We start from the raw sequence: 26,813 nt of genomic DNA on the forward strand, positions 1-26,813 counted from the left end.
TCATGCATTCTTTATTTCATCACACAAATAAGGGGATAACTGCCAAGGTAGCCCGGGAGGGGCGGTGGAGGAGGGAAGGACAAGGCCACACAGCACTTTAAAAGTTTAAAACTTTAAAAAACTTATTGAATGCCAGCCTTCTGTTGCTTGGGCAATCCTCTGGGGTGGAGTGGCTGTGTGACAGGAGGCCCCCCCACCGCTTTCTTGGGCGTCTGGGTGAGGAGGCTATGAAACTTGGGGAGGAGGGCGGTTGGTTACACAGGGGCTGTAGCGACGGTCTGTGCTCCAGTTGCCTTTCCTGCAGCTCAACCATACGCTGGAGCGTATTAGTTTGATCCTCCAGCAGCCTCAGCATTGAATCCTGCCTCCTCTCATCACGCTGCCGCCACCTTTCGGCTTCAGCCCTCTCCTCAGCCCACCACCTCTCCTCCTGGTCATTTTGTGCTTTCCTGCACTCTGAGATTGTCTGCCTCCACACATTTGTCTGTGCTCTGTCAGTGTGGGAGGACAACATGATCTCATAACATTTCATCACAAGTGCGTTTTTTTCACCTTCTAATCTTCACTAGCCTCTGGGAAGGAGAAGATCCTGTGATCCTTGAAACACATGCAGCTGGTGGAGAAAAAAAAGGGACAGTGGTATTTAAAAACACATTTTCTAGAACAATGGCTACACTTTCACGGTAAACCTTGCTGTTAACATTACATACATAGCACATGTGCTTTCGTTCCAAGGTCGCATTTTGCCTCCCCCCACCACGTGGCTAGCCCCTCACCCCTCCCAGTGGCTAACAGCGGGGAACATTTCTGTTCAGCCACAGGCAAACAGCCCAGCAGGAACGGGCACCTCTGAATGTCCGCTTAAGAAAAGCACCCTATTTCAACCAGGTGACCATGAATGATATCACTCTCCTGAGGATAACGCAAAGAGATAAAGAACGGATGTTGTTTGAATGCCAGCAAACATACACTGCAATGCTTTGTTCTACAATGATTCCCGAGTACGTGCTACTGGCCTGGTGTGGTAAAGTGTCCTACCATGGTGGATGGAATAAGGCTGCCCTCCCCAGAAACCTTTTGCAAAGGCTTTGGGAGTACATCCAGGAGAGCCGCAAATGCCAGGGCAAATTAATCATTAAACACGTGTGCTTTTAAACCATGTATAGTATTTTAAAAGGTACACTCACCAGAGGTCCCTTCTCCACCTGGTGGGTCCGGGAGGCAGCCTTGGGTGGGTTTGGGAGGTACTGGCTCCAGGTACAGGGTGAGAAACAGTTCCTGGCTGTCGGGAAAACCGGTTTCTCCGCTTGCTTGCTGTGAGCTATCTTCCTCATCCCCAAAACCTGCTTCCGTGTTGCCTCCATCTCCACTGAAGGAGTCAAACAACACGGCTGGGGTAGTGGTGGCTGAACCCCCTAAAATGGCATGCAGCTCATCATAGAAGCGGCATGTTTGGGGCTCTGACCAGGAGCGGCCGTTTGGCTCTCTGGTTTTCTAATAGGCTTGCCTCAGCTCCTTAAGTTTCATGCGGCACTGCTTCGGGTCCCTGTTATGGCTTCTGTCCTTCATGCCCTCGGAGATTTTGACAAATGTTTGCATTTCGAAAACTGGAACATAGTTCTGATAGCACGGATTCCTCTCCCCATACAGCGATCAGATCCCGTACCTCCCGTTCGGTCCATGCTGGAGCTCTTTTGCAATTCTGGGACTCCATCATGGTCACCTCTGCTGATGAGCTCTGCACTCACCTGCAGCTTGCCACGCTGGCCAAACAGGAAATTGAAATTCAAAAGTTTGCGGGCCTTTTCCTGTCTACCTGGCCAGTTCATCTGAGTTGAGAGTGCTGTCCAGAGCGGTCATAATGGAGCACTCTGGGATAGCTCCTGGAGACCAATACCATCTAATTGCGTCCACAGTACCCCAAATTCAACCCGGGAAGGCTGATTTCAGCGCTAATCCCCTTGTCGGGGTGGAGTAAGGAAATCGATTTTAAGAGCCCTTTAAGTCGAAAAAAATGGCTTCATCGTTTGGATGGGTGCAGGGTTAAATCGATTTAACGCTGCTAAATTCGACCTCAACTCCTAGTGTAGACCAGGGCTTAGAGTATCTCCTTTGGTTAGTAGAACTTTAAACATGGCCTCCATAGCTGGTAACAGAAATAAGTTATTCTCTACTTCATTTCCTAAAAAACATGATTGCAGGGTTCTGCTGTAGGTGTCTGCCTTTCAGGGGTGGTCAACAGTAGCAGGAGAAGTGACATTACATAAAGAGAGGAAAGAGGCCTTATTGTTCAGGCCATGGACAGCGACTCAGGAGATCCGAGTTCTATTCCTAGCTGTCAGACTCCCTGCCTGACCTTGGCCAATCTTCACATGGGGCTAATAACCCTTCCTTTGTCCATCTGGTCTATATGGATTGTCGGATCTTCACGGCAAGGACTGCCCATTATTAGATGTATGTACAGCACCTCGTCCAATGAGGCCCCGATCTCCGCTCAATAAAAAACAGAATACTTGCTGAGATAGACTGCACTCATCTGATGCATTGCTTATTACATTAATACCATACCATAATGTGTGCCATACTTTACACATCAAATTTTGATGTGTTTGAGCAGTCTTTAAAAAATTAATCTGTATTATTCCTGCTCTCAGAACCTGGACAGGCAGTTTTTACACGATCTAAGTAAATTGTGCAAGATTATGCACTCATGATTTTAGTTTCCCTTGCCAAGCTAAAGCAGAAAGGCTTGATATCTATATCTGAAGAACTCTGTGTAGTTCAAAAGCTTGTCCCCTCTGTCAACAGAAGTTGGTCCAATACAAGATATTACTTCACCTACCCTGTTTCTCTCAGTATAGAGAAGGATGACCATAGTCCATTAGCTCCATCGCATGAATAGCCATTTCTCTGGGACGGAGCCCAGACACACCACCTCCACAAGTCTGATCTGACATGGCAATTCTGTTTCTAGTCCTGCTATATTTAATCTCTCCTTCGCCTCTACACTTCTCTACATTCCAATCCCTTGCCCAAAAGACAGCAGAGGAGATGGGGTAAGTGTTAACTTTGGAACTACTGTGTTTCATACACAGCTCAGAGAGAACCAAGATGTTGCCAGGAAATGCAAATCACTTCCATTGGAACCAAGAACTCTAGGGAGATTTATGCAGATATCAATTCTGCCCCGCCCCTGCCCCTTCTGAACATACCAGGAGGCCTGGAGAGAACAAAGTAAAGAGTCAGAGCTTATAACTACAGAGCACAGCTCCTAGACCCATTCCCCTGGTAGCCAATCAGGATATGACCTACTCTTTGAGCTGGAGGTGTGACTCTGAGCTGAAGGAGACACAGCACGCTAGCTTGATCAGAGCTAGTATGGGTAAAAGTAATGGCAATGTAAGCCGCTTGCCACCCCAACTACACGTCCATGGTTTTCAATGGGTCTGTCCTTGGAGTGGCTAGCCCCTCCCACTGCTTCTCTATTGTTAGCATGCTAGCTTGACCAGAGCTAGCACAGGTATGTCTGCTTGAGCTGGGAGTTGCACCTCCAGCTCTAGACGTAGACATACTCTGGGTCTGCACCGCATGCTTGAGTGGCTAGGAGTCAAGCTCAGCACACGTAACAATCCAGTGTTTTGCTCTATAAAGCCAAACGGAAACTTTCGTTTTTTGATTTTAGGCTTTGATCTTGGTGCCAGACACAACCACCCTGCAGGGATACCCCTGTGATCCACATTTCACATGGATCCTCCCTTCCACCACCAAGCCCCCATCTGCACAAGCAATTGTTGAGAATTTTGGAGTTTCAAGAAACAGGTCTCTCTCTGGGGAGATATGTCTCAGGAAACCCTTGAGTAAATGACCTCACGAATTTGCACCAACCTGTACCCTGAGCCATGATCTGGAATACTAGTGTTCAAGCTAATCAGAACATACATGTGAATCTGTGGGATGGACTGAAAATTTGACTTTAAACAAAAACTCTGGGCTTGTCTACACTGTTCCATCATGTGGCCCACGTGGTGTAAATTCCAAAGCGCACCAAAATGTTGCAATCCAACTGCCCCATGTGCATCTTATTGGCGTGAGCTAAAAGATACTTATTTTTTGTTAACTCAGCCCTGTCAAACCAGAGTGAAAGGCAAGCACAATGAAATAATTTGCAATATATGCCTGTAATTTTGTACCTGTCAGTATAACAATCAAGTAAATACACTATTTCATCCTCTGTTTGGGAAGTGCAGCAGAGCTAAGAAATGAACAGTAATTTAAATACACTATTTAAAACCTAGTTGAACCAATCTTCTGTTTAATAGTGTATCAAGTGACCAGTCATTGTCAAGTAACTACAATACTATAAGAAAGAGCATTCAGGGACAAATCATCACAGGTAAAATATTTTATGTCACTTAACAGCCAAGTAGAGTTTCATATTCTCATTCTATAGATTGAATTGAAGAAATCTAACTGATGTGACTAGATTTCTAGGCATGTTCTGGCGAGTACTGCATCTACCCCTGATGTATGGTATGACATGTGAACATGCATAATTTTTTTTAAACCATGCCTACAGAGGAGGATCTAAATTGGACGTAAACACACGCAAGACATCCTCTCTTCAATATGGTTAGTACTTCACTAAAACCATTTCCCTATTTCCAGTGTAATATTTTTGAACTCAACACCTATTAAAGTTGACAGATTAAGACAGCTCAAAACGAAGAGAAGCAGCTCAGTAGATTGTAATGAGTGCAACAGGTTATGCTTAACGAAAGCGTTTGGTTGTATTTACTTGTCTCTTTACTCCTTACAGACATTAATTTTATGCATGCCATTTTAAAGACATGAAGTTGTTAAACCAAGAAAGAGGACAAATATAGCAAACCATACACATTTTCCTCTAGCAACACAGTACCATAGAATTTCCCTGCTGCACATAGTGGATGCATTTCCATCTCTCTTCCTTGGTCAAACATTGCCACAAGTGTTCTTTTTACAATTCTAGAATGTTTCAGGATAACAACGGCATTTCATTTTGTATGGACAGTTAAACATGCTCAAGGTTAAGTCTGCAAATAAACGGAGACCGGAAGGAGCCCAGGTAAAGATATCCATTGTGTTCATGTGCCTCACTAACGTAAGTTACCACCATTCCATTGGGATCATGAAAGCTTCTTTTGTAGGATCCAGTTTCGCCAAGTTCTATGACAAGGCTATACTTGGGCACAAACTTCATCACAGTTTCTTGACTTAGCAACTAAAGAAAGAAGAACAGCAAGAGCAAGTTGTCACATACAGTTATGTAACCATGAATTACATAAACTAATCATATATTTAAAAGCAATCGAGGATCATGCCAAACCTTGGCAATAATTAGTGAACAAAATAAGTCTTCAGATTTCAGGTGCAAGTTAACTGCATAGATTTAACATTTTAAGAGCACTGAAAAGTCAACTTTAAAAGCATGATTGATAGAAAATTCACTCATATGTGGAGCTCTGGGATTTACTCAGCATGACACTGATGCACAGGGCAGGAGTGTTCTCACACAGTTTCATGATGTGGTTGATGCCAGTGGCCAAAAATCAAACAGATTTTGTATAGCTCTCAACAGTGCTGCTTATTTGTGACTTGGTCCCCAAGCCTGTCTTCCTCTGTTAATATTCTTTTACCACACCCAGAAAGTAAAAAAAGAAAGTTGTAATGCAGCATGGCAACAGAGAGCTTAACTGAGCTGGCATTTCCATCTTAAATGCCTATTGTTAGTCAAGATTGATTTTTTTTTGAGAGAGAGAGAAATTTTGGGCTAAAAATTTTTGTTTTTTTTTAAATCTGTTAAAATGTCTGAGGATAAAGAATTCAAAAAGTCACACTGACAAAATGTTTTGCTCTTCCTTTTAATTGGGTTTTAATAAAAGGCAATCAAATGCCAACACCTTATGTTGATGCACCAGTGAGGCTGAGAATTTGATAATACAAAAGAAAATACATGTACAGATAAGAGAGACCGCTGATTGGAAAGGCAGCCTTTCCATTTTATAATGGTGTACTCACTATTGGTAATAGCAAGCCTTAGGTTTGCTAACTATAAAATATGCGGATGATGCCTCCAACTAGTATCATGTGGCTTAACTGCAGCTTTAATCAGAGTACCATGATATCTTCCCATGAAAAAGAGCTAAAACAAAGTATTTTCTTCACCTTAAATAAAGTAGTAAACTGGTTTTCCCCTTATCTTAAATACATTTACCTTAAATATTATTCTTTTAATCCATGGTTTTTCAGATATGAAATCCACCATAGAAAATCCAGGATTGGGTCGAACAGCTGACATGGCTACCCAATATCCCCCAGAGCTGCTTAACCGGATATTATCTGGAAAGCCGGGCATGTTTTCTACAAATATATCTGCTCCACCTTTCATTAATCCAGAGACATAGTATCTGTAAAATCACAACAGGATAATCAGGACATCCTCTTAACCTAAACAAAGTTCATACAATAAACATAAGTTCAATGCATTTTCTACTAAACACAGCTTTTCTTACTGCTAGCAGAGTGAAGTACAGTATGACCACATTCTTCTGTCTGATATGTGTCTAGCAATGACTACAGCTTGTGCCACCATGCACAAGGATCCAGCTGATGAAAGGAAGAGACTGTAAGCCAGATGTCTCCAGTGAAGGAAAAAACTGGGTAGAATAGGAGTTTTTTGCCTTGTTACTGAAAACTGCAGAGAGGAAGATTTAGTCTCTCTGAAAGACGTTAGCTAACCTGTACGGTGTAGACTGAGATCAAAGTAAAGCCATAAGTGTATTATGAGTCTGGTTTGGGAAGCCAAATATGCAATGATTTAGCTGAAATACCAAGATTTCAGATTCTCAGTATAGCACACCTGCAATATCACTGACATTGTAAGAGTTAGTGGGACATATTCTGATGGCTAACATAAAACCAGAGTAACTCCATTGCCTTCTATGGAGTTATTGCTGATCTCTGGTATAGAAACAGAATTTTCCCCACATCATTTATATAAATTGTGGGATTGAGCAATTCAACTCAGTTTACCCATAAAAAACAAGATAAAGATATGGTGCTACAGTCTGTCACATCTACCCTATGAACTATGGTAGAGGAAAAGATGTGGTGAGAGCACCATGTAGAGTGAAGAATTAATTGACTCATGTTTTACAGTCCCCCTTAACTTGTGTGAGCCTTGCCTCCCCAACTGGGGTCAACTAAATTATAATTTCTAAAGAAATAAAGATAGATCAGAAATAATGCCTATTTGAATTTCAGCTGCTTGTGTAAGTAAAGCAGAGATGCTCAGTGGCTAACTGGAAGTCAGGTTAAATATTCTGAAGCCTGAAAAACCTCTACCAAGCACACTTTTTGAACCCTGCAATCCCTTTTTCCAGCAGCGTCACAATAGTTTTGACTTTAGCTCACACTTTATTGTGACCAGAAGGCAAGAATATTAATCTTTTCTTCTTAATGCTGAAAAAAAAAAAAAATCACCCAAAACAAGAGACCAGTCCCTGCTGACTGGAGGGCAAAGACACACAATGATATTGTTGTGTGTCCATTTTGCAGAGTGGCAGAGATGTTCTGCTGAATCACACTGTTAACAGGTATTCAGACTCTGCAGAGACCTACTGAAATCCTACCAGTCCCTACCCTATCCACACTAGGGAGATTTTAAAGGTCCCCACCCTTACTGTTTATCCCACCAGTATTAACAGCCTTAATGGAAATGGACCACCAGCTACAGGCACTGTTTTAAGCACCACACTGATTAGATTTGCTCTGAGCAGGCCAAATTAATTGATATGGTGCATAAACAGTGTCAGCAGCTGTTGACCCATTTCCACTGACTTCCCTCCAGAACCCCAGTGGACCTGGACCAGACAAAGCTGCACCAGGGTTAATAATTGCAGGAAATTTTTCAAAAATGTCTCTAATGTAGGCAGGGCCATTGCACCACACAAAGCTTGTTAACTCCAGCTGGATTAAAAGCTAAGTGGGGGTGGCTGCCTAAAGAGAAGCAAGGACCAAGAACAGAAGAGGCTCTAGATGGAAACCCTAATGACAGCCAGACACAGGGAGAAGGGCTACGGCTAACATTTGCGTTGGGTTATGATGCTTTGAGTTACGAATACAGCTAAACTGGGGTGAATATGGATACTAATGCAGTGTTTGTGCACTCTGAGGTCAGGGTAGGGATTTGGTCTACTCCCTTAATGACTGAGAGGCACCCTTATGCCACAGCGATGGGAATCAAATACCTAGATAGATCCATGCACAAGACTAAAATCTGCCTTGATTACACCCTGTGGATCCCTACTTGAAATCAGTAGGATTGCATGAGTTGTAAATCAGGGAAGTATTTGGCCCAAGATTTTCTTTTATGCCGTGTAGTCACATTGCTTAATGGACTACTGAAAAGGGCTCAGATAGTGATGAGGATGGTATAAAAACCTATATAAAATAGAACAAAAATCAATTTAAATATAAAGTAATTTATCCCCAAAGTAATCTCACTCACCTTCTTATTCTAGCTAAGGTCGTTTCTGCTACCAATACAAAATCTTCAGCAGGAGAGAGCTGGACTCCATTCGGAAACCTCAGTCCTACCATTAAGACTTTCACTTCTTTTGTCACAGTGTCATATTCAAGCAGGCTAAAGACAGAACATTACATGTGTACTTAAGTGAAGTGGGATAAGACAGTTTGCTCAACTGCATTTTCCTTTGCCAGGCATTTCCCTTCCTCTTATTCCTTCAGGTTTTATACGCAAAGAATATGAGAAGCAGAGCACGCAGGGCATATATAAGTTTATTTATTTATGACCTGGAGAGTGGGGCAGAAATACACCAGCTTTTTAAGGTTGCTAGACAATTTTCCATGAGAGAATTTGGGTAAAAAATGTTAATTCCTTTAATTTTAAAAAGCACATTCCACTAGAGAAGATTTACACAAATAGGCTTTTTGAAAGAGGAGGAAATCTCTTACATCTGTTTCATTTCTGCACATGCCAGCTTCTTCCACACATTCTCCCCTTGCCTTTTTCAGAGCAGTGTTATTTACATGGTCTATAAAGACTCAAAGGGTTTTTAAACACAACTGAATTGTCCTGGCTATTCTTATTGGTTTGATCTGCTGTAGGATAAATGGAATGCTGTACATAGATACTTGCCTTCCATCATCTGTGCCTTCCATAACCAAGAATGAATAATCCCTCCTATGCCATTTACTGCTGGAGTCTGTGAAGAAGATTTTCCTCCCATCCCGAGTCAATGTGAGGTCATTCACAAAGGACATTTTGTGACCCTCAACTGGTTCATTGGTCGATAATAGCATTTTCACATCACCTGATTACAAAAAAATAAATAAATAGATCTGCCCATCTTTTATGCTGCCATTCCAATACTCTAAATCCTAACACATTCGGGTAGGTGTTAAATTGGCCCAATATCTTTTCTATCCTTAGAAGAGCAGCTGTCAATGTTATACACCATTTTGAGTGTGTAAAATTTTAAGGTATCAGCATCTGACACTATCAATCCACATCCACGGCGTGCATAGAAATGGTAATGATGAAAAGTGTTAATGATTGTGTTTGTCTTTTTAAAAGTTAGCTTATGCATGAGATTTTGTTTTGCTCTAAATACATTTAAAACGAAGCCATTTTTACATTAAAGGGATCAGATACCACTGACCAAGTTTCACAAAGGAGTAGGTTTTCAAATCCATTGAACCCCTAATCTACTCAATACATTTACTTGTAAATTTCCAAAATGAATAGGATAAATTTGGCTGTGATCAACATTTCTGGTGGAGTGTAACAAAGGGAATATAAATCTTACCTTGACTAAAAAGCTGAAAACACAACCTTAACTTTGAAATCACTGCTGATACACCTAAAATATGCTCTTATTTTGCAAGAGATCTACATACACCTCTACCCTGATGTAAAGCTGTCCTCGGGAGCCAAAAAATCTTACCGCGTTATAGGTGAAACTGCCTTATATCGAACTTGCTTTGACCCACTGGAGCGCGCAGCCCCGCCCCGCTGGAGGGCTGCTTTACCGCGTTCTATCCGAATTCGTGTTCTATTGGGTTGCGCTATATCAGGGTAGAGGTGTATTTCATATATGTCAATCAACTTACAAAAAGTCTCAACTGAAGGAAGATTGAAATCTGTTTCTTCCAGAAATTCCCTCCCCCTCTCCACCAAAAATGTAGAGATGTGTTACTGCAGATCACATACTGGGTTTTGGAAGCTTTTCCTGTATAACATTCACAGCTCTTACTTTAAAAAAAGATTTCAGGTTTTGGATAGGGTACATAAGGGAGTTTATTTTAGTACTTGTGCTATTTAGAGACCAGACAGTTTATTCAGAGTGGAATAACTGTACTTAGGCTGAGGCACCCTGTGCAGAATTTCAGCCCAGAACAAAAACTTAGTAACAGTTTTGTATCCCCAAGGGGAGGAGGAGGAGGTTTTTTGTTTTTGTTTTGTGTTTTTTTTGGGGGGGTGCAATATTGACTGAAATACAGCATAAAACTAGTATCACTGCAAAACTTTTACACAAGAGAAGCTTCATATTGTAGAGAGCCATACACTGTAAAAGCTTTTACAGTGTATTTTCATTTAAAGTATAAACTCAGGCCCTGATCCTGCAGTTGGAGCCATGCAAGCAGACCACTGTACCATCCTGCAGTTGGCTCTATGGGGGAGCAGGACTGTCTAATACTTAGGGCACTAGCCTGGGACTTGGGAGACCTAGGTTCAAAACCCTGCTCTGCCACAGACTCCCACTGTGACCTTGGGCAAGTTACTTAACCTCTCTGCTTCAGGCCCCCATCTGTAAAATGCAAATAATAGCACTTCCCTATCTCATGCTGGGGGTAAGGGAGATGCAAGGATAAATGCATTAAGGATTGTGAAATGCTCAGGTAATGGGGAGGTACAGAAGTACCTCAGCTAAATATGCTTTTGTTTAGATAAATAAAGCACTTAGATCTATGGATAAAAAGCACTGGGTAGAAGTTAAGTGCTTTCCAAAAGGTAAGCATTGGTAGCCCTCTTTATGGTGACGGAAACACAGAGGCACGCAATGGCAAAGTGATTGGGCCAAAGCCACAAAAGTCAAGCAGAGCCAGGAACAGAACCCAACCTGCCTAACTCACAACTCAGTGCCCAAAGCCAGGAAGGGGAAAAAAACATACCTGTGACCGAATCAATTTCATATATTCCGTAATAGGCATCTGCCACAAACAGGGTATTATTTGGCCCAGCTCTGATGCCAAGGGGTCTCCCGCAGGTGAGCTCATCTTCCCTGGTTCCTTTTGAGACAATTTTACAGCTGTTTTATAGGCACAACAGTTTGTATATAAAGGTATTGAAGCCATTCCAGACAAGAAAGCCCAAATATAACAAGACTATATTGCCAGTCCCCCCACGACCACACTTATAAATATATCATGCTTTCATTTTTCCAACAGGAAGTGAATTTTAATGTCAATGAATCAGAGCTGCTCGGTTAGCATTAACACTGCCCTCTACTGACTGGCCTAGCAAAAAACATACCTACCCTCGTTAGGGATGGTTGAATATTTTCCGAATTTTTTCTTTTGACAGAAGTTTGAAATTTTGATTAAACAAATATTGACCAGAAAGTGGCTGTCCTCCTCAAAAAAGTTTGACTTTTTTTTGGTCAGAAAACCCCAAACCAAAAGTATTCTGGTTTTCTGATAAAAAGTCAAAAATTTCTGCTGAAAACAACAAAACACAAAAGAAAGACTTTCCCCCCAACCAGCCCTAACCTCAATACTTCTGACAGCTACCAGAAATTCTCCCTTAGAACAGGCAGTGAAGATCTGTGTTTTCAAAGCAGATATTTAGCACTACTGCCTTTACTGCATATACATGGCTTAGCCATTGACTATAGTGATTTCATATGCATATACAGTTGAAATCACTGCAGTTACCATTATAAATTCTACTAACTCAACTACTATACTAGCTGACAAACAACAAAGACAGGTGTGGCACTAGCACTGTGTTAGTAATAACTGGTATTTACTTAGTCACCTTCAAACAACACTTTGTTTGCTAAAACTCCACAGATAACGTCAACTAGATAGCAGCGCAACAGTAGCAGTCCAGGATCTACGCAGAGATTCCATTAGGATTACCAGCGGGTATTGAGCTTTGGGAGAGTTTAAATGCACTTCAAAACATCCCCCAAACTTCCTCGCACAGGCTGGAAAACAGCTGCCTGACTATTCTTTGGGGTGTGTTTTTAGCCCTTAGTTTTATTAAGAAAGGAAATTACGTACTGGGCCAGATCCTTAGGTGGTATAAACTGACAGCTCTATTGATGTATATCGACATAGCTCCATTGACAGCAATGGAGCGGTGCCATTTACACCAGCTGAGGATCTGGCCTGATGCATGACAAAGTGATGTAGAAAGGCTAAAACAAAGAAAAGCAAGGGTATGCAGCAAAAGGGCTGTATTGTCATCCTTCACCACATTGCGCCCAGGTATTGCAGAGAATTCCCACCTGTCTTTTGTAGGGGTATATCGACACTGCAGTCAGGATAGCACATATAGACATCAAGCAAATTCATCTTTGATGGAGCTAGCTCACTAAAAGTAACAATGTAACCACGGCAGAACAGGCCAGCTGCCCAAATACAATCCCGCCTGGGATTCCAGCCTGTACCCCTGCTATTTTTTAGCAAGCTAGCTCAATCAAAGCTAGTCTGAAAATACATATGCATGCTGCTTTAAGACTGGGCGTTTAACTCAGACTCTCAGAGCCCTGCTTACAAATTAAGCCCTTTAAAGTAGGCACTACAGTACCTTTAGGTAACATGCAACTAACCCAATTACAAAAACTTAATATATAGCAATTTTAATTTATGCAAATCTTTCCACATTCCTCCTTCAAACAATGTGTCTTATTCACCCAGAAGGGAAAATAAAAGATGAAAGCTTGTTTAACTGATGGAGACAAGATATCTTAGCTATACCTAAATATTTTAATGTCTCCAAATCTCAAACTCTTCAGAGATTACAAAAATAAAATAAAAAAAATCACATCTATAAAACTCTGAAATAGTTATTATAAAGCTCCTTTAATCCTGCAGACTATCTAAGTTCTTCACAAACTGCATGCAGCATTACTGAGATGCAAACACATTTGGGGAGGATGACAGCAAGCAGGTGGATAACCAGCAAAGCATAGCCTTCATAACAGAGTAGAGAAGAAATTTTGGCCACGGGAGCCAGGGCAAGTTATTTGTTTTTACACAGTCTTTATAAAAGAATTAACCCATGTAATCTTTAATGGTAAAAAACGCTGAGCAGGACCTGTGTCTTTCACATAGCTTCTGAAATAGCCACAAATTAAGCTGTATGGAACTCCCACTTGTCTGCCTTGAATGATAGAAGAACTTAACCTTTTGCCTATAGGTCCAAGACATTTTCTCTCTTCTCAAGTTTCTACAAATTGAGAGCTAGATCATGCCATTTTGGTATATTCCAGAGTAAGGGGAGGAGCTCCAATGCCCCAAGAGAGCACAGTGACGTATCTCCCCCAGAAAATCACAGGTATACAGGTGATCATGGTCACTAATACCTTCAAGGGGCATGGCCCACTCTCCCAAATGGGGCAGAGGGTTTAAGAGCATGGCCCAACCTCCTCGCTGCCTCTTTTGCTGCCAGACACCCCAGAGAGATGGAACAGTGCAATCCTTCCGTTTCCCCAAACCACAAAGAATGCAGTACTGCCTGGGCTATATACAGGCTGCATGAAGTTGAGCAGATGAGCAGGAAAGAGGGATAATACACGCTCCTGGTCTTCCCCCAGCCCATACCCCTACTTAAGAGCCACATACAATCTTGTCTTGTATTAAAGAAGGGCAAATCTAATTTGTCATCATCATCAAGGCTCTCTCACCAGGTATTATAGAAGCATTTGAATGCTCTTAAATAAGTCTTACTGTAACTATGCAAGCAGCACCATGTGGACATGAAATCTGACAGCCAAACCATCAATGCATGTGAAAACAGGAAAGCACAGCCCCAGGCTTGCCTAGGAAAGTTGTGCTCTCTTTGGCTGTCTATACAGGCAAAAATCAGAAGCGAAATATACTACGGATGCCGGGCTACAGCAGTACTGTACTAGTGCTTCCACTATGCTGCAGCTGCATTACTGCTGTAAGCAAGTATCCACAGGTGCAAGGGATGTTAGCCAAGACTTTCAGACCTAGAAACCTAAAGTCGGGCTTCTGAACTGACTCACTAACAAAGGTTATAAATATATGCAGCTTCCACTGACTTTGTGAAAGATCATGAGAGAGGCATATTGTCATGCACACATTGTTAATATTCTCATGAACATTAGTTTAACATGTTGGAGTACATGACATTCAATGAGAACGCATCAGCTTTGCATAGGTACAATGTAGCATACGTAATCAAGGAAATATTGAGAATACATGTCAACTAAGCATGGACATGTTATTGTCGTCTAAAATCCAGCTACTGCACACATGCATTATGCTGTGAAATATGTGAAGATGTGCACCTGCAAAAGAGAGCAAGATTGAACACAAACTTATTAATCATTACAAAATTATCCCATGGTCTTTCAACTGAATGATAGAAGTGTGTAATGGTCATTATTTACTTACTGCATGGACCATGGCCAAGTCTGGCTAACGTTTTTATTTCCCCATCTTCAATTTTTAGAATCTTTCCATCAGCTGTGCCAGTAAACAGCACATCTGTATAAACAAATGGTATGATTAGCTTGGCTACAAAACTGCTATAATATACAAAATCTTTTTATAATAATGTAGCACAAATGTCAGCACTGAGCCCACATTCCTCCCACACAAAACGTATGCACTTCAAACACATTTAGTTAAAGATAAATTCTTCCCTATTTATTCTTGTACTTCAACTGAAGTGAGTGGAGAGTGTGTCCAGGCAACTAAATCACTCAACTAGCTAAACTGGATTCATTCAGATAAAAAGGAGGAGTTGAGTCTCAGAGTAGGTCGCTGGTTTGAATCTGACCATGGACATTAGTGATGGTTCTGTGGCCTCATGTCAGTGAACAGATTTCCACATCACCAAAAAAAGAATCAGACACCACCGTATAAGTCACCTTTGTTACTAGTTTCAACAGGGATGCCACCAACTGAATTATCCTCTCATGCTAGAAATGGTTCCTTCAGGCCTGAAACACACAAGCCAGGATGTTTATACTGATACTGCTTAGGCTGTACTGATCTGTGAAAAGATTACTTCAGCTCAAGGGATGAATCCAGTACTTCGTCATCCAAAACCAAAAATGTTGCTCAGTCAACATTTTGATGCTAAGTCACATGACAGCAATGGGACAAACTCGTTCTTAATACGCCATGATGAGCTCAAGCCCCTCTCTGAACTTTGCCATGGTTCTTTTACAAACAAACAAAAAAAAAAGGTACATAAATGATGGGTTAGAAGAATTGCTAAACTGTTGGGCTTTTAAACCTCCAGTTTAGCTGCTTGGAAGTGCAATGGTTTACTCCAAAACTGTCAGAGGAAAAACTATTTTGATCTTCAAGAAAGGAACAGCTTCTACTTCCAAGAAAAGTTCTAAACTTCCAGCCAGGTCAGAGGTTACAGCCATCTGAAGGTTGCAGGCAAATTACTGGCCACCACCTAGAGAAAAGAATCTGAAAGACTGACTAATTGGGAAGCAGCAGACAGCATCCATATTTTGACTAAACACTTCAGCACATGTTTGTGGAGCCAGGCGGTAATAGCAGAAATTAGAGAATGAAAGACTTTGGTAATGATTTACTGAGCACTTTCCCCATAAGGTTAAAGATAACTAGGGCTTTAATAGATCTTTCTAGTTAACTAGGAAACATGGCACCAAGAAATGAGGTAAACATACTGTACTAATCAATTCCCACCTTTAAAGGAAACTGCAGAGAGACTGTCTCAGAGAGAAAACTGAAGCTCCAGCTCTTTGTTTACTGTTAGCATTGAAACACCCAAAAACCTGATTCTATGGCTAGACCTGAATCTCACCACTTTCAGGGCACACTGCAAAATCCACCTGTCACAAAGGCACTTTCCTAAGAAATGGGCACAGTGCCCGCAACTCCACTTGAGTCTGGCCCTTCTGATAAGAAGCTGCTCAGTAGGACACAGTGTGGAGCTAGTAGGGGCTTTCCCTGTAATGGGACAAATGTATTTAAAAGCACCTCCAACAGATGTATACAGCAGTAATAAAATGTAATGTTTAGGGATCTGATTTACCGTTAAATACAATTTATTGACAGTACATTTTATCTTATTGAAATAAAGCTTAATACTCTGAGAAACTCAATTACATAATCATACAGGTGGATAGTTAAAAAAATCTCTATAACCACTGCGACCTAGTTAAAAAGTTACCCAAGTGAATATCGGAACAATAGTTTCTACAGTTAGGACCTTGATGTCAATGAAGGCCATGTTCCAGAAGGGTAAGGATTTCTTGTGATATCTAAATTACTTACTCCTGGGAAAGGGGGCTACATGGAGATATGTAGTTCTGAGCGGGTGGTTGCTGACCCAAAACAATGCTAAATTGCAGACACATGGAAGCCTGCACAATTTGGTATCCAAGAGATATGTGGCTGAATCAAACTCTTAGCAAAGAAGCAACAGTGAAAAAGCCACCCTAAATCCCTAAAGTTTTCCGGTGCTTACCACCAATACTGGCAATGGATTCTGGTCCAACAATTTGGTTTTCAAATATCCTCTCTGCTTGTCGCAACTTAATATTTGGCTCTAATGCACCAGTCAGGAGGGGGGGTTCTTTGAAGCTGTAAAATCAAAATGTAGGTCTCATGATTTTATCACAGAACAGGTACAAAGTCAAATACACTTGAGCAACAAGTTGAGCAATTTTTCCAGCTTGCCAACTACACTACAAACATGACTGCCGTTTCTGAAACAGTATTTTTCATTTTCCTGGACATCAGCAGACTTTTCTGATGCAATATATCAGCTCTAGCTTGCATCAGGTCTTAGGAAATAAGAGTTTTACAACACTAGCATCTTGATGTTCATTTAAATACAAAAAGAAAAGGAGGACTTGTGGCACCTTAGAGACTAACAAATTTATTTGAGCATAAGCTTTCGTGAGCTACAGTGAGCTGTAGCTCTCGAAAGCTTAGAGACTAACAAATTTATTTGAGCATAAGCTTTCGAGAGCTACAGCTCACTGTAGCTCACGAAAGCTTATGCTCAAATAAATTTGTTAGTCTCTAAGGTGCCACAAGTCCTCCTTTTCTTTTTGCGGATACAGACTAACGCGGCTGCTACTCTGAAACCTGTCATTTAAATACAAGTCAATTTCAAAGATGTGGTTCAGTAGTCTTAAATAGTTGAAATAAAATTCAATTCAATGTTGCTACTTAGCTAGCTGATATGTTATTATGGCCCCAATCCTTCAACTGGATCCACGCAGATGAACACTTGAGTCCACACACATCTGATTGTAGGTTTGACGCCAGTAGGAGACACAAATCATCCTAGAGAATTATATTCTATACTCCTGAAAGAGCCTTACTAATTGTGACAAACACCTCACTTCAACCCTGATTCTGTGCTTATTTACACATATGACTAGTCTCCCCACTGAATGTACATGCATAGTTATGTAACAGCTGCAATCTTGGCCAACATCAGGGTCTTAACCAGGATCTCCACAGCTAAAAGTCTCTGAGCTAAAGAGCTATGCTTTCTGACTGGGACCATAACAGACTCTCAGCATCTGTGGATTGGGAATAGAGGGGGCCACACACTGACCAGGAGGTTACATTTACTTACATGAATAAGCTTTGAAGGATTGGAGCCTGTAAGCCTAGTAGCAACTGGGAAGGTAGAGAATTCCAATTTCTGTTACAAATAATCTAGATACATTTAAGTACAGCATTAGCAGAGCAGTGATAATTAGTTTGGCTTTGAGGGTGCTTTTTTAAAAATCTAGTAAACAAATTAGTAATATTCTTAGGCTCATATTCTGCAATCTGATCCATAGGGGGTCTGTGTTCAATGTGGTTCCCCACTGACTTCAGCAAAACTTCATGCAGGCATAAGGGTTCTCTGCAGCAGATACGACTGCTGAACTACAGCCTTGGACTGCAGCACTTTGGGACAGACACTGTGGCCTTTGTATGTATTTGTATAGTGCTTACAACAATGGGACCCCCAACCCTGCTTCTGCACACTACTGCTTGATATTAAACAAAAACAATAAAAACTCTGTGAAATTGAGTCCCACCCCGGGCTCACACCTTGGGCTGTCACCCTCAGGCTCGGGGTGGGGGGAGAACGGCTGCAACTGTGAGCCCCGCATGGCTGTCGGTGCCCCCACTTCAGCTGGTGCAAGCGCTCCTGGTGAGGACACACACCATCAACAGGAGGAGGATAGTGTGGACACCAATAGCTGATTGAATTACTGTGGTGGCTGTAGGTCGACCTAAATGCAGTCTACCTAATTTTGAAGTGTAAATAAGCCCTCAGTAACTTCATGAAAGTTGACTAAATTTTATCTACCAACATAGAACCAGTATTAAAAGTTACCTTGCAACAAAATTCAGTTAAAACACAGCTCACCTTAGAGGTTGAGGGTCTATTGGACATTCCAGAAGAACTATTGCTCCAAGCAAGGGAATAATTAGGCACACAGCCAAAATCATGAAGGTCATACGGAACACCTTGCTGCTGTAAGTACTGCCACACAGAAACAAACAAGTTAGGATTAGAGCATAAACACAACCTTAAGATTTTAAGAATTCTCATCACAAAATTTTGTTTTTGAAAAGCCCACTTTTCTGCTTTCATCCCCACTACACACACACACTTCTCTTCATGGTCAACCACCTGCTAAATCATGTAGTCTGCATAAAATCAGGTCTGTCATTTGTTTGAATACAGTATTATATGTATACAATGCATGGATACTCTAGTTATGATACATTAGAAATACATATGGATAGACTACTGCCTACCTTCTAAATTAACTTTGAGTCCAGTCTGGAAACTCCAATTCCAGTAGCTAATATTGCAGCCAAGAATAAGTTACCTCAAGTAACTGGAACAAAAAAGCTATTGAAGTACTTTAAAGAAATACTTCTTTAATTTAGTGAGACTTATCTTGAAACTCATAATATAAGGTTGTGATGTTCTCTTCCGGTGTTACCTGGACTGGTTATCTGCTAGATCACTCCAATCTTTGACTCTGGGAGCCAGCTTTACCCTGCTCTGCTGTGAGAACCCCCACTCCTGGGCTGTTCACGCACAGCCTCTGGCATGTACGCTGCTCCCAGCTACTTGCAACCCAATGACACTAGCCAATATCTCTGGTCCCAAATACAACCCTAAGAACTTCCGTCTTGCAGTGTCCAGTTACGCCCGCTGGACGCTGCAAGCTTATATTAGTTCATCAATTTAACAAAGAAATTGATATGTACCAGGCTGGTTATCCCAAGGGGAGTCTCTGCCACACTTCAAACCAAACGCACTACTTCATGGAGAATAAACAAACAGATTTATTAACTATGAAAGATAGATTTTAAGTGATTATAAGTCAAAGCATAACAAGTTAGATTTGGTCAGATAAAATAAAAGTAAAATGCAGTCTAAGCTGATCTGAACACTTTCAATGCCCTTACAAACTTAGATGCTTCTCACAACAGGCTGGCTGGTTGCTCTTCAGCCAGGCTCTCCCCTTAGATCAGTGCTTCAGTCACTTGGTGAGGTGTCTGTAGACGTAGGTAGGAGAGGAGCATGGCAAATGTCTCTTCCTTTTATCATGTCCTTTCTTCCCTCTTGACTTTGCCCACCCCCCCTTTCAGAGTCAGGTGAGCATTGCCTCATTGCCGTTCCAAACTGACCAAAGGAAGGGGGGTGACTCACTCGAGAGTTTAACAGATTCTTTTGTTGCTGCCTAGGCCAGCGTCTTTTGTTTCTGTGAGGCTGGGCTAGGCTAGTCCCATATCTGCCCTGATGAGGTGTTTATTTTAAGCGATGAGGATACATTTTCAACCTCATAACTACATAAATGAAATTATAACCTATAACATTACTGTAACGATAACATTACTATAACAACCAAGCTCAGTGCATCACGAGCCTTCCGAAGACACCCAATATGACAAACTTTGCATTGGATACCACACAATCATTTTATAAAGATGAACATGGGAGTGTAGGATGTTTCTCCAAGGTACAGAACGTCAAAAGAGTGAATATGAATAAACCCTTCAATTCACCCATGCAGGACACAATATCCATCAAAACGTGAAACAAGACACTGAACTCTAAAGTAACAAGTCTAAAACTGAGAATGTGTGAACAGCAAGCTACTCATGCCGCTCAGAAAACAAAACAGATATACAAACAAAACCTTCCCAAACCCGATGGCAGAATTTTGCCCTGGGAGTACAACAGACTTCCGGAAGATATAGTAAGGCAGCCCATCTGCTGATAGTAGCCTGTGTTCTCCATATTTACCATGAGAACCATACTCCTCACTCTTGAAAAATATCATGATTGTGACAGTCTGTTGCTCTCTGAAGTTGGCCAGAACTCTTCCTTGGAGTTCAAAGGTGTAAAAGCCAAGAATTATCCCCAAGCGTCTACAGAGAAAATTCAAGACTGAATACAGTTCCTCTGACATGACCCTGACAGGTCCCTCAAGTCCTGAAATGGATTAGATTTTACACATTTACATGGCCCATGTTAAGGAAAAGTTAGTATATGTGACTCCATTTTGGTTTGGGGCCAACCATTGTCTAAAAGCAAGCACACCATGCACCAGGAAAGTGTCGCTTTTTTTCACAGAATACGCATGGCTGCTGAGTCCCTCTCAAACTGCTTGGACTCTTCCTGTGAGCATTCCTGTGAAAACCCTCCCCCTTGTTTCCAGTCTGTCTCGACTCCCGGTTTCTGTTCTTTGTCTGTTCCTAACTCCCTGCCTCCTGGCCTTGTGATATGGGCCTCCCATCCTGATAAGAAAGGTTACTGATGCATTGCTTTAGGACCATGTTGTGTAGCTGAAGTAACAATTTAGCATGGGGAATGTACCTAGCAGGGACAGGTGGTAGATAAGGAAAGGGTCTGTCTATTGGCTAAGGTTTCTGATGCACGAGGGCAACATGCTTTGCTAAAAGGTAGATAATCTTTGTATAACCTGCATTTGGGGTCCCCTTCTGACTAGCAGGGGGACACCACGCTCAGCATAATAAACTTAATATCTTTGGAAACTCTGCAGTTGTGGACTTTGTTAGTGTGCCTCAACCTAGACTCGAACTGCGCGTGACCTATCAGGTATAATTCGCAACACCCAGGTAGAAAGGAAAATATATACTGTTTTTCTGTGCAGGCACACCAGGGCTGCACAACCTTCCTCGATGCAAACACAGTCATCTTTTGGGAATGGTTCTTGCATAAATTTTTTTTTACTGTAACAAGCCCAAAGACACAGAGTAAGCTTCCAGAGAAGAAAAATGCATGGATTTTTGGAGCATTTGTGGCTTGAATTGAAAAGGCAGCCACTGAGATTTTCAGCTGCTCTCTAAAACAGCCATTGGCATATACCCGATCTCCTTGCAGTATCAATTAAACCAACAGCAATAGTACCTTGTGATGGATACATTAATCCTTGGAACCTTTCCAAGGTATTGTCTTTGATCAGCCAATCATCCAAATAGGGGAGAAATGTGTGTCGCCGCCCTGTGTACAAATATCACTGTGACCACTAGGCAGTTAGCACGTACACAAGGTGCTGACACCAGCCCTAGAGTTAATCTTTGGGATTGTTAGTGCTGTTCCCTATCTGAAAAATCTAAGTAGAATTGGATTTGTTCCTATTTGTGTGTAAGTATCCACAAATTTGAGGATGTAGCTAGTCATGTTCCTTTTGCAGAGGCATGATTGTTGGCAACCCAGTTCTGACTGCAACTGACAGGATCTATTGTTGTAGAGCCTGGCCACTCTAGGCAGGCACTGCCTGGTAGCTGCTCAGTCAGAATGAGCACAGCACACAGCAGGCCTTTGCAGGAGGCGTTGCACATACTAAGCTGTCCTGAGGCAACAGCTAGGCAACAGACTACTTGCGGTAGCGCTGAGCCAGACTGAGGCCAGGATATTTGGCACAAGGCTGCCCCAAGGCAGCAGACAGAGATCAGGCCAAAAATGCCGTTATCACTGCTTTGTTTGTTGCCATGAAGATCAACCCTTTAGTGCTCTTCCACAGTTCAGATGCTTTCCAAGGGGACCACCTATGGGTGTTCCCCTCCCGCCAGTTATCTTTTGCATTTTAAAACCATTCATCTGAAGCTGTGTGTTATTGGTAGCAATTGCTCCACTTCTCCCTCCTGTGCACCTGCACCAGCCCTCTCACGCTTCTGGGTAACTCAGGGAGTTACAGTAGCATTCCCCATACCAGGCTCCTCCATCTTCCTCAGCTGCATTACAGCAGCAAGCCCCATATCCAATCATCACCACCTAAACTGAGCCATTCTGGGAGCTGCCTTAAACCAATTCCTTCATCTCCTCTAGGCCAAGCATCTGCTGTCCCTACAACAATCACCGTGTTTAGAACTTGCACCTCAAAAGCTTCAACACCAGCTTCCTGGGCACTCCTGGCCTCTGCACCAGCAGCCTTGGAATTGAAAGGTGGAAGCAGAGAATGAGATGCAGGTAGAGGTCCTGATTAAAGTTGGCCTCTTAACTCTACATCTCTATACATTAGTTAACCAATAACCGAAACCTCTCAAAAGATATAGGCTCAATATCTTCAGAACTGTCAGAAATCACTCTGAGCTAAGAGCTTCAACCAAAACCTCTTTATAACAGCTAAAAACTACTTAAAAAACAAGTGTGCATCAGAGAGAAAACTGAAACTTAGCTGCTGAAGCCCGCTTAAACTTCAGTAAAATCTTGCTTTCCAAGGTAAAGGTTACATTTCTGACCCCAACTAAACAACTGACAAAAGAAAGAAAGGGTACAAAAAAGATTTGAAACCTCACATTCCTATGATTCAGGAGCTGCTAAAAATCCCTTTAATAAAAAAAAGACAGAATACAGACAACTCTCTATATTCCAAACTGTGGGCAATAAGGTGAATGACTGGAGTTAAAATTTACTAATTTTGATAAGCAAGATGTGAATCCTTAGATAAGATTAGACCTCAAGAAGCCAACATATCTGGAATCCAGCTCTAGAATCCTAAAGGACAGACAAGGTCTCCAGCAAGCAGCACAGTAATGGCCCCTCTTTCTGACTGAAGAGGCGGAGAGATACTTCTGGAAGCAGGAAAAAAAGATCAGGCAGAAACTAATGGGTTCAAGGGTCGGCTGTGTCCTGACCTCCAATGCAGCCTAGCTGGATAGGTGCTGAATGGGCCTGGAAATGATTTTGCTAACGGCAGTGCAGCTTCATTCCTTTTTCCAACAAAGCTCTCAGTTGTCTACTAATTTAAAAAAACCTACTTGTTTTGGGAGGTGAACTAATTTACACTTGCCATCTAAGATAACAGGAAAATACAAAACACACCATAAATGAATCACGCCCCTCTTGTAATTCGTGGGCAGAGTACATATCCACAAACATCCCAGGCTATTCAAGCTAGATCAACAACTTAGATATTGGGAAAAAATACATGTAACTCTCTATAGTTGCTTTTTTGTTAGACACTGTTGGTTGAAATAAATCACTGTGTCTCTTTTTCTTTATATTAAGATCACTTGAGCTCAAGAGCACTCCATAAATGTATCCTATCACATTACTGAAAACAGTACATTTTCTTTTAAAATAAGGAAGGAGAGCCCTGGCAGATGGTTCCTTTGTACCAAGCCAGGAAAAGGGGGCTGCTGAAGCTGGCTTATCATCTTGGAGCAGGAAGTATTGAGACAGGTTACCAAAGCAACCATCCCTAATATTTCTTCCATTTCAGAACAGTGTCAAGACAGGAGGAGGGAGACTGGTGCAACAAGTGGTCCCAGCCACTGGACTAGTGCAGGACACATCAAGGCAGGAAAAAGAAGTTGTCAAAGTAACTGAGCCTGGCTGGCACCTCCTAATATCTGGAAAAACTGTTGAAACAACCAGTCCTTGCAGCCACATCCTCTTAGGCCAGGAAGTGTTGAAGCAGCAAGAGGCAGATTGCTGAGGCAGCAAATCTTGCTGAACCTCTCTGACAGAAGATATGTCAAGGGAGTTAAGATGTGCCATATGTACCTTACAGGTGTACACCCTCAGTCTGAAGGATGAGAGCTCCTAATTAGAGAGGCATGGCAACCAGGTATACTATAGGGCAAGACACAAACAAAGCCACCAACGGCAGCTACTTTCTTCTGATGAACCTGGATGACAAAGGAAAGAGGAAAAATAATTTGCAAGACATCAGGATCAAAAGAAACAGAAAACCAATATAATCCAAGGCTGTGCAAATCACCAACTGTCAAATCCAAGACAAAAAAACAATTAAAAAGGTAGAAAGTAAAAATGGCCACAATCACATCAATCAATTATAACTATTACCTTTAGAAATGTGTAGTTTATTCCCTGGTTATGCAGATTTACATGAAGCTTACTGAATAAAAAAAGGACAGTTTAAAATGGAATCCTTTAATCTAGTTGTGTTGAAATAACATTTTAAAGCTATTGCATTATATGGCCTAAACTTAAGTATGAACTGTAAATTTACACTGCTGCAAAACAGTCAATAGGACAACACAAGTACAACCAAAAGCAGAACTTGGCCCACTGAACGCATCCGATGAAGTGAGCTGTAGCTCACGAAAGCTTATGCTCAAATAAACTGGTTAGTCTCTAAGGTGCCACAAGTACTCCTTTTCTTTTTGCGGATACAGACTAACACGGCTGCTACTCTGAAAGAAATGCAGGAGTAACTCTGCCTGGTTAATGTGTATTGAGTTGTTTTAAAAATAGGTTTTGGCATAAAAGTCTCAAAAGCACAAAATAGTATCGCTCAATTAAAAACCTCTTCTGCCAGAGAAATCTGTTAGATGTATACCATGTGGGAAAAGCCCACCACCTTTAGACTCTGATTATCCGCGCCAAATATAGAGTGAAAGTCTAACATTCCCCGGTCCCTAAAGCAAGTACGATGTTGACCAAGAAAAACACCAACAAGAGACGTTGCAAAATGGGGAATGGTTACAGCATAAATACTATTTACTCCAGAAGAGATCTAGGGATGAGAGGAATGAAGTGCCATGAGAGGCCTATGAAACAAGAGATCTGAAATACTCCGCCAGGCCACTGCCACCTACATCCCCAAGAAATAGCTCTTCCATGTCCAGACACCCCTTTTCATGTAAAGACCCCAGACACCCAAGCATACAGTGTACCCCAAGCCACCACAAGGTACAAAGCCAGGCTCTGGCCACTAGCACCTCCTCCCTCCCCCTACTGCCCTCAGTCACTAACCCCTCCCAGAGGGAGTGCCCCAACCCCCATTTCCAGTGCACTAAAACTAAACCATGCCCCATTCCCCCAGCAAGGTCAGCTCTTCCTCCCTCCCCCTTTTACTCCCTCCAGCTCTTCCTCCCTCCTACTCACCTCCCGCCCCTCAGGCGAGGCCAGCCCTTCCTCCCCCATTTCTCCCCCCAGCCCTTCCTCCTCCCCCCCGCCATATCCTCCCACCCCTCAGCAAAATCAGTTCTCCCCCGCCAGCAAGGTCAGCTCTTCCTCCCTCCCCGCTCCTACTCCCCCCAGCTCTTCCTCCCTCCTACTCACCTCCCGCCCCTCAGGCGGGGCCAGCCCTTCCTCCCCCATTTCTCCCCCCACCCAGCAGCAAGGTCAGCTGTGCCTCCCCCCAGCCCTTCCTCCCCCCGAGGTCAGCTTTTCCTCCCTCTCCTCTCTACCCACCCCCACCCAGGGGTGCTGGGAGCGGCCCACACCTGCCATCCTTGGCCGCCTCAGCCGGGGTGTCCTCCGTGATGACCTGGGGCCGCACAGCGCGGCGCTGCCGCAGGCCCTCAGCCTCATTCATGCTGCCCAGCGCCTCAGCCCACCCCGGGCCCACACATGCGCGCCCCGCCCCCGCTCAGCCCCACCCCATAGCGCCCCGCCCCCCGCTCTGCCCCGCCCCACAGCGCCGCGCGCGCGAGCCCCGCTCAACCCCGCCCCACAGCGCCGCGCCCCACAGCGCCGCGCGCGTACCCGAGCCCCAGCTCAGCCCCGCCCCACAGCGCCGCGCGCGCCCGAGCCCCGCTCAGCCCCGCCCCACAGCGCCGCGCCCCACAGCGCCGCGCGCCCCGCTCAGCCCCACCCCACAGCGCCGCGCGCGCGCCCGAGCCCCGCTCAGCCCCACCCCACAGCGCCGCGCGCGCGCCCGAGCCCCGCTCAGCCCCGCCCCACAGCGCCGCGCCCCACAGCGCCGCGCGCCCCGCTCAGCCCCACCCCACAGCGCCGCGCGCGCGCCCGAGCCCCGCTCAGCCCCACCCCACAGCGCCGCGCGCGCGCCCGAGCCCCGCTCAGCCCCGCCCCACAGCGCCGCGCCCCCCGCTCAGCCCCGCCCCACAGCGCCCCGCCCCCCGCTCAGCCCCGCCCCACAGCGCCGCGCCCCCGGTCTGCCCCGCCCCACAGCGCCGCGCGCGAACCCGAGCCCCGCCCCACAGCGCCCTGCGCGCGCGAGCCCCGCTCAGCCCCGCCCCACAACGCCACGCGCGAACACGAGCCCCGCTCAGCCCCGCCCCACAGCACCGCG

The 26,813-nt window shown here is 43.5% G+C and overlaps 1 protein-coding gene across 3 annotated transcripts; it reads right to left on the bottom strand.

Moving 5' to 3' along the window:
• Positions 1 to 4,283: 4,283 nt before the first annotated feature.
• On the bottom strand, positions 4,284 to 26,216 carry LOC102939200 (adipocyte plasma membrane associated protein). Of its 3 annotated transcripts, XM_043544208.1 has the most exons (10): positions 26,005 to 26,132; positions 24,317 to 24,441; positions 18,689 to 18,805; positions 16,775 to 16,890; positions 14,713 to 14,805; positions 11,236 to 11,352; positions 9,200 to 9,374; positions 8,549 to 8,683; positions 6,254 to 6,446; positions 4,284 to 5,260 (listed from the first exon to the last, which is right to left on the bottom strand). In XM_043544208.1, the coding sequence occupies exons 3-10, from the start codon at positions 18,778 to 18,780 to the stop codon at positions 5,051 to 5,053; spliced, it is 1,131 nt and encodes a 376-aa protein (XP_043400143.1). In that variant the 5' UTR covers positions 18,781 to 18,805; positions 24,317 to 24,441; positions 26,005 to 26,132; the 3' UTR covers positions 4,284 to 5,050. The 3 variants fall into 3 exon arrangements, with proteins under 3 accessions (XP_043400143.1, XP_037752292.1, XP_043400142.1); XM_037896364.2 differs by lacking the exon at positions 24,317 to 24,441 and having other exon boundaries at positions 26,005 to 26,216; XM_043544207.1 differs by lacking the exons at positions 24,317 to 24,441; positions 26,005 to 26,132 and adding an exon at positions 24,620 to 24,658.
• Positions 26,217 to 26,813: the final 597 nt, after the last annotated feature.

Source organism: Chelonia mydas, chromosome 3 (genome assembly GCF_015237465.2).
Source record: "Chelonia mydas isolate rCheMyd1 chromosome 3, rCheMyd1.pri.v2, whole genome shotgun sequence".
Taxonomy (NCBI): Eukaryota; Metazoa; Chordata; order Testudines; family Cheloniidae; genus Chelonia; species Chelonia mydas.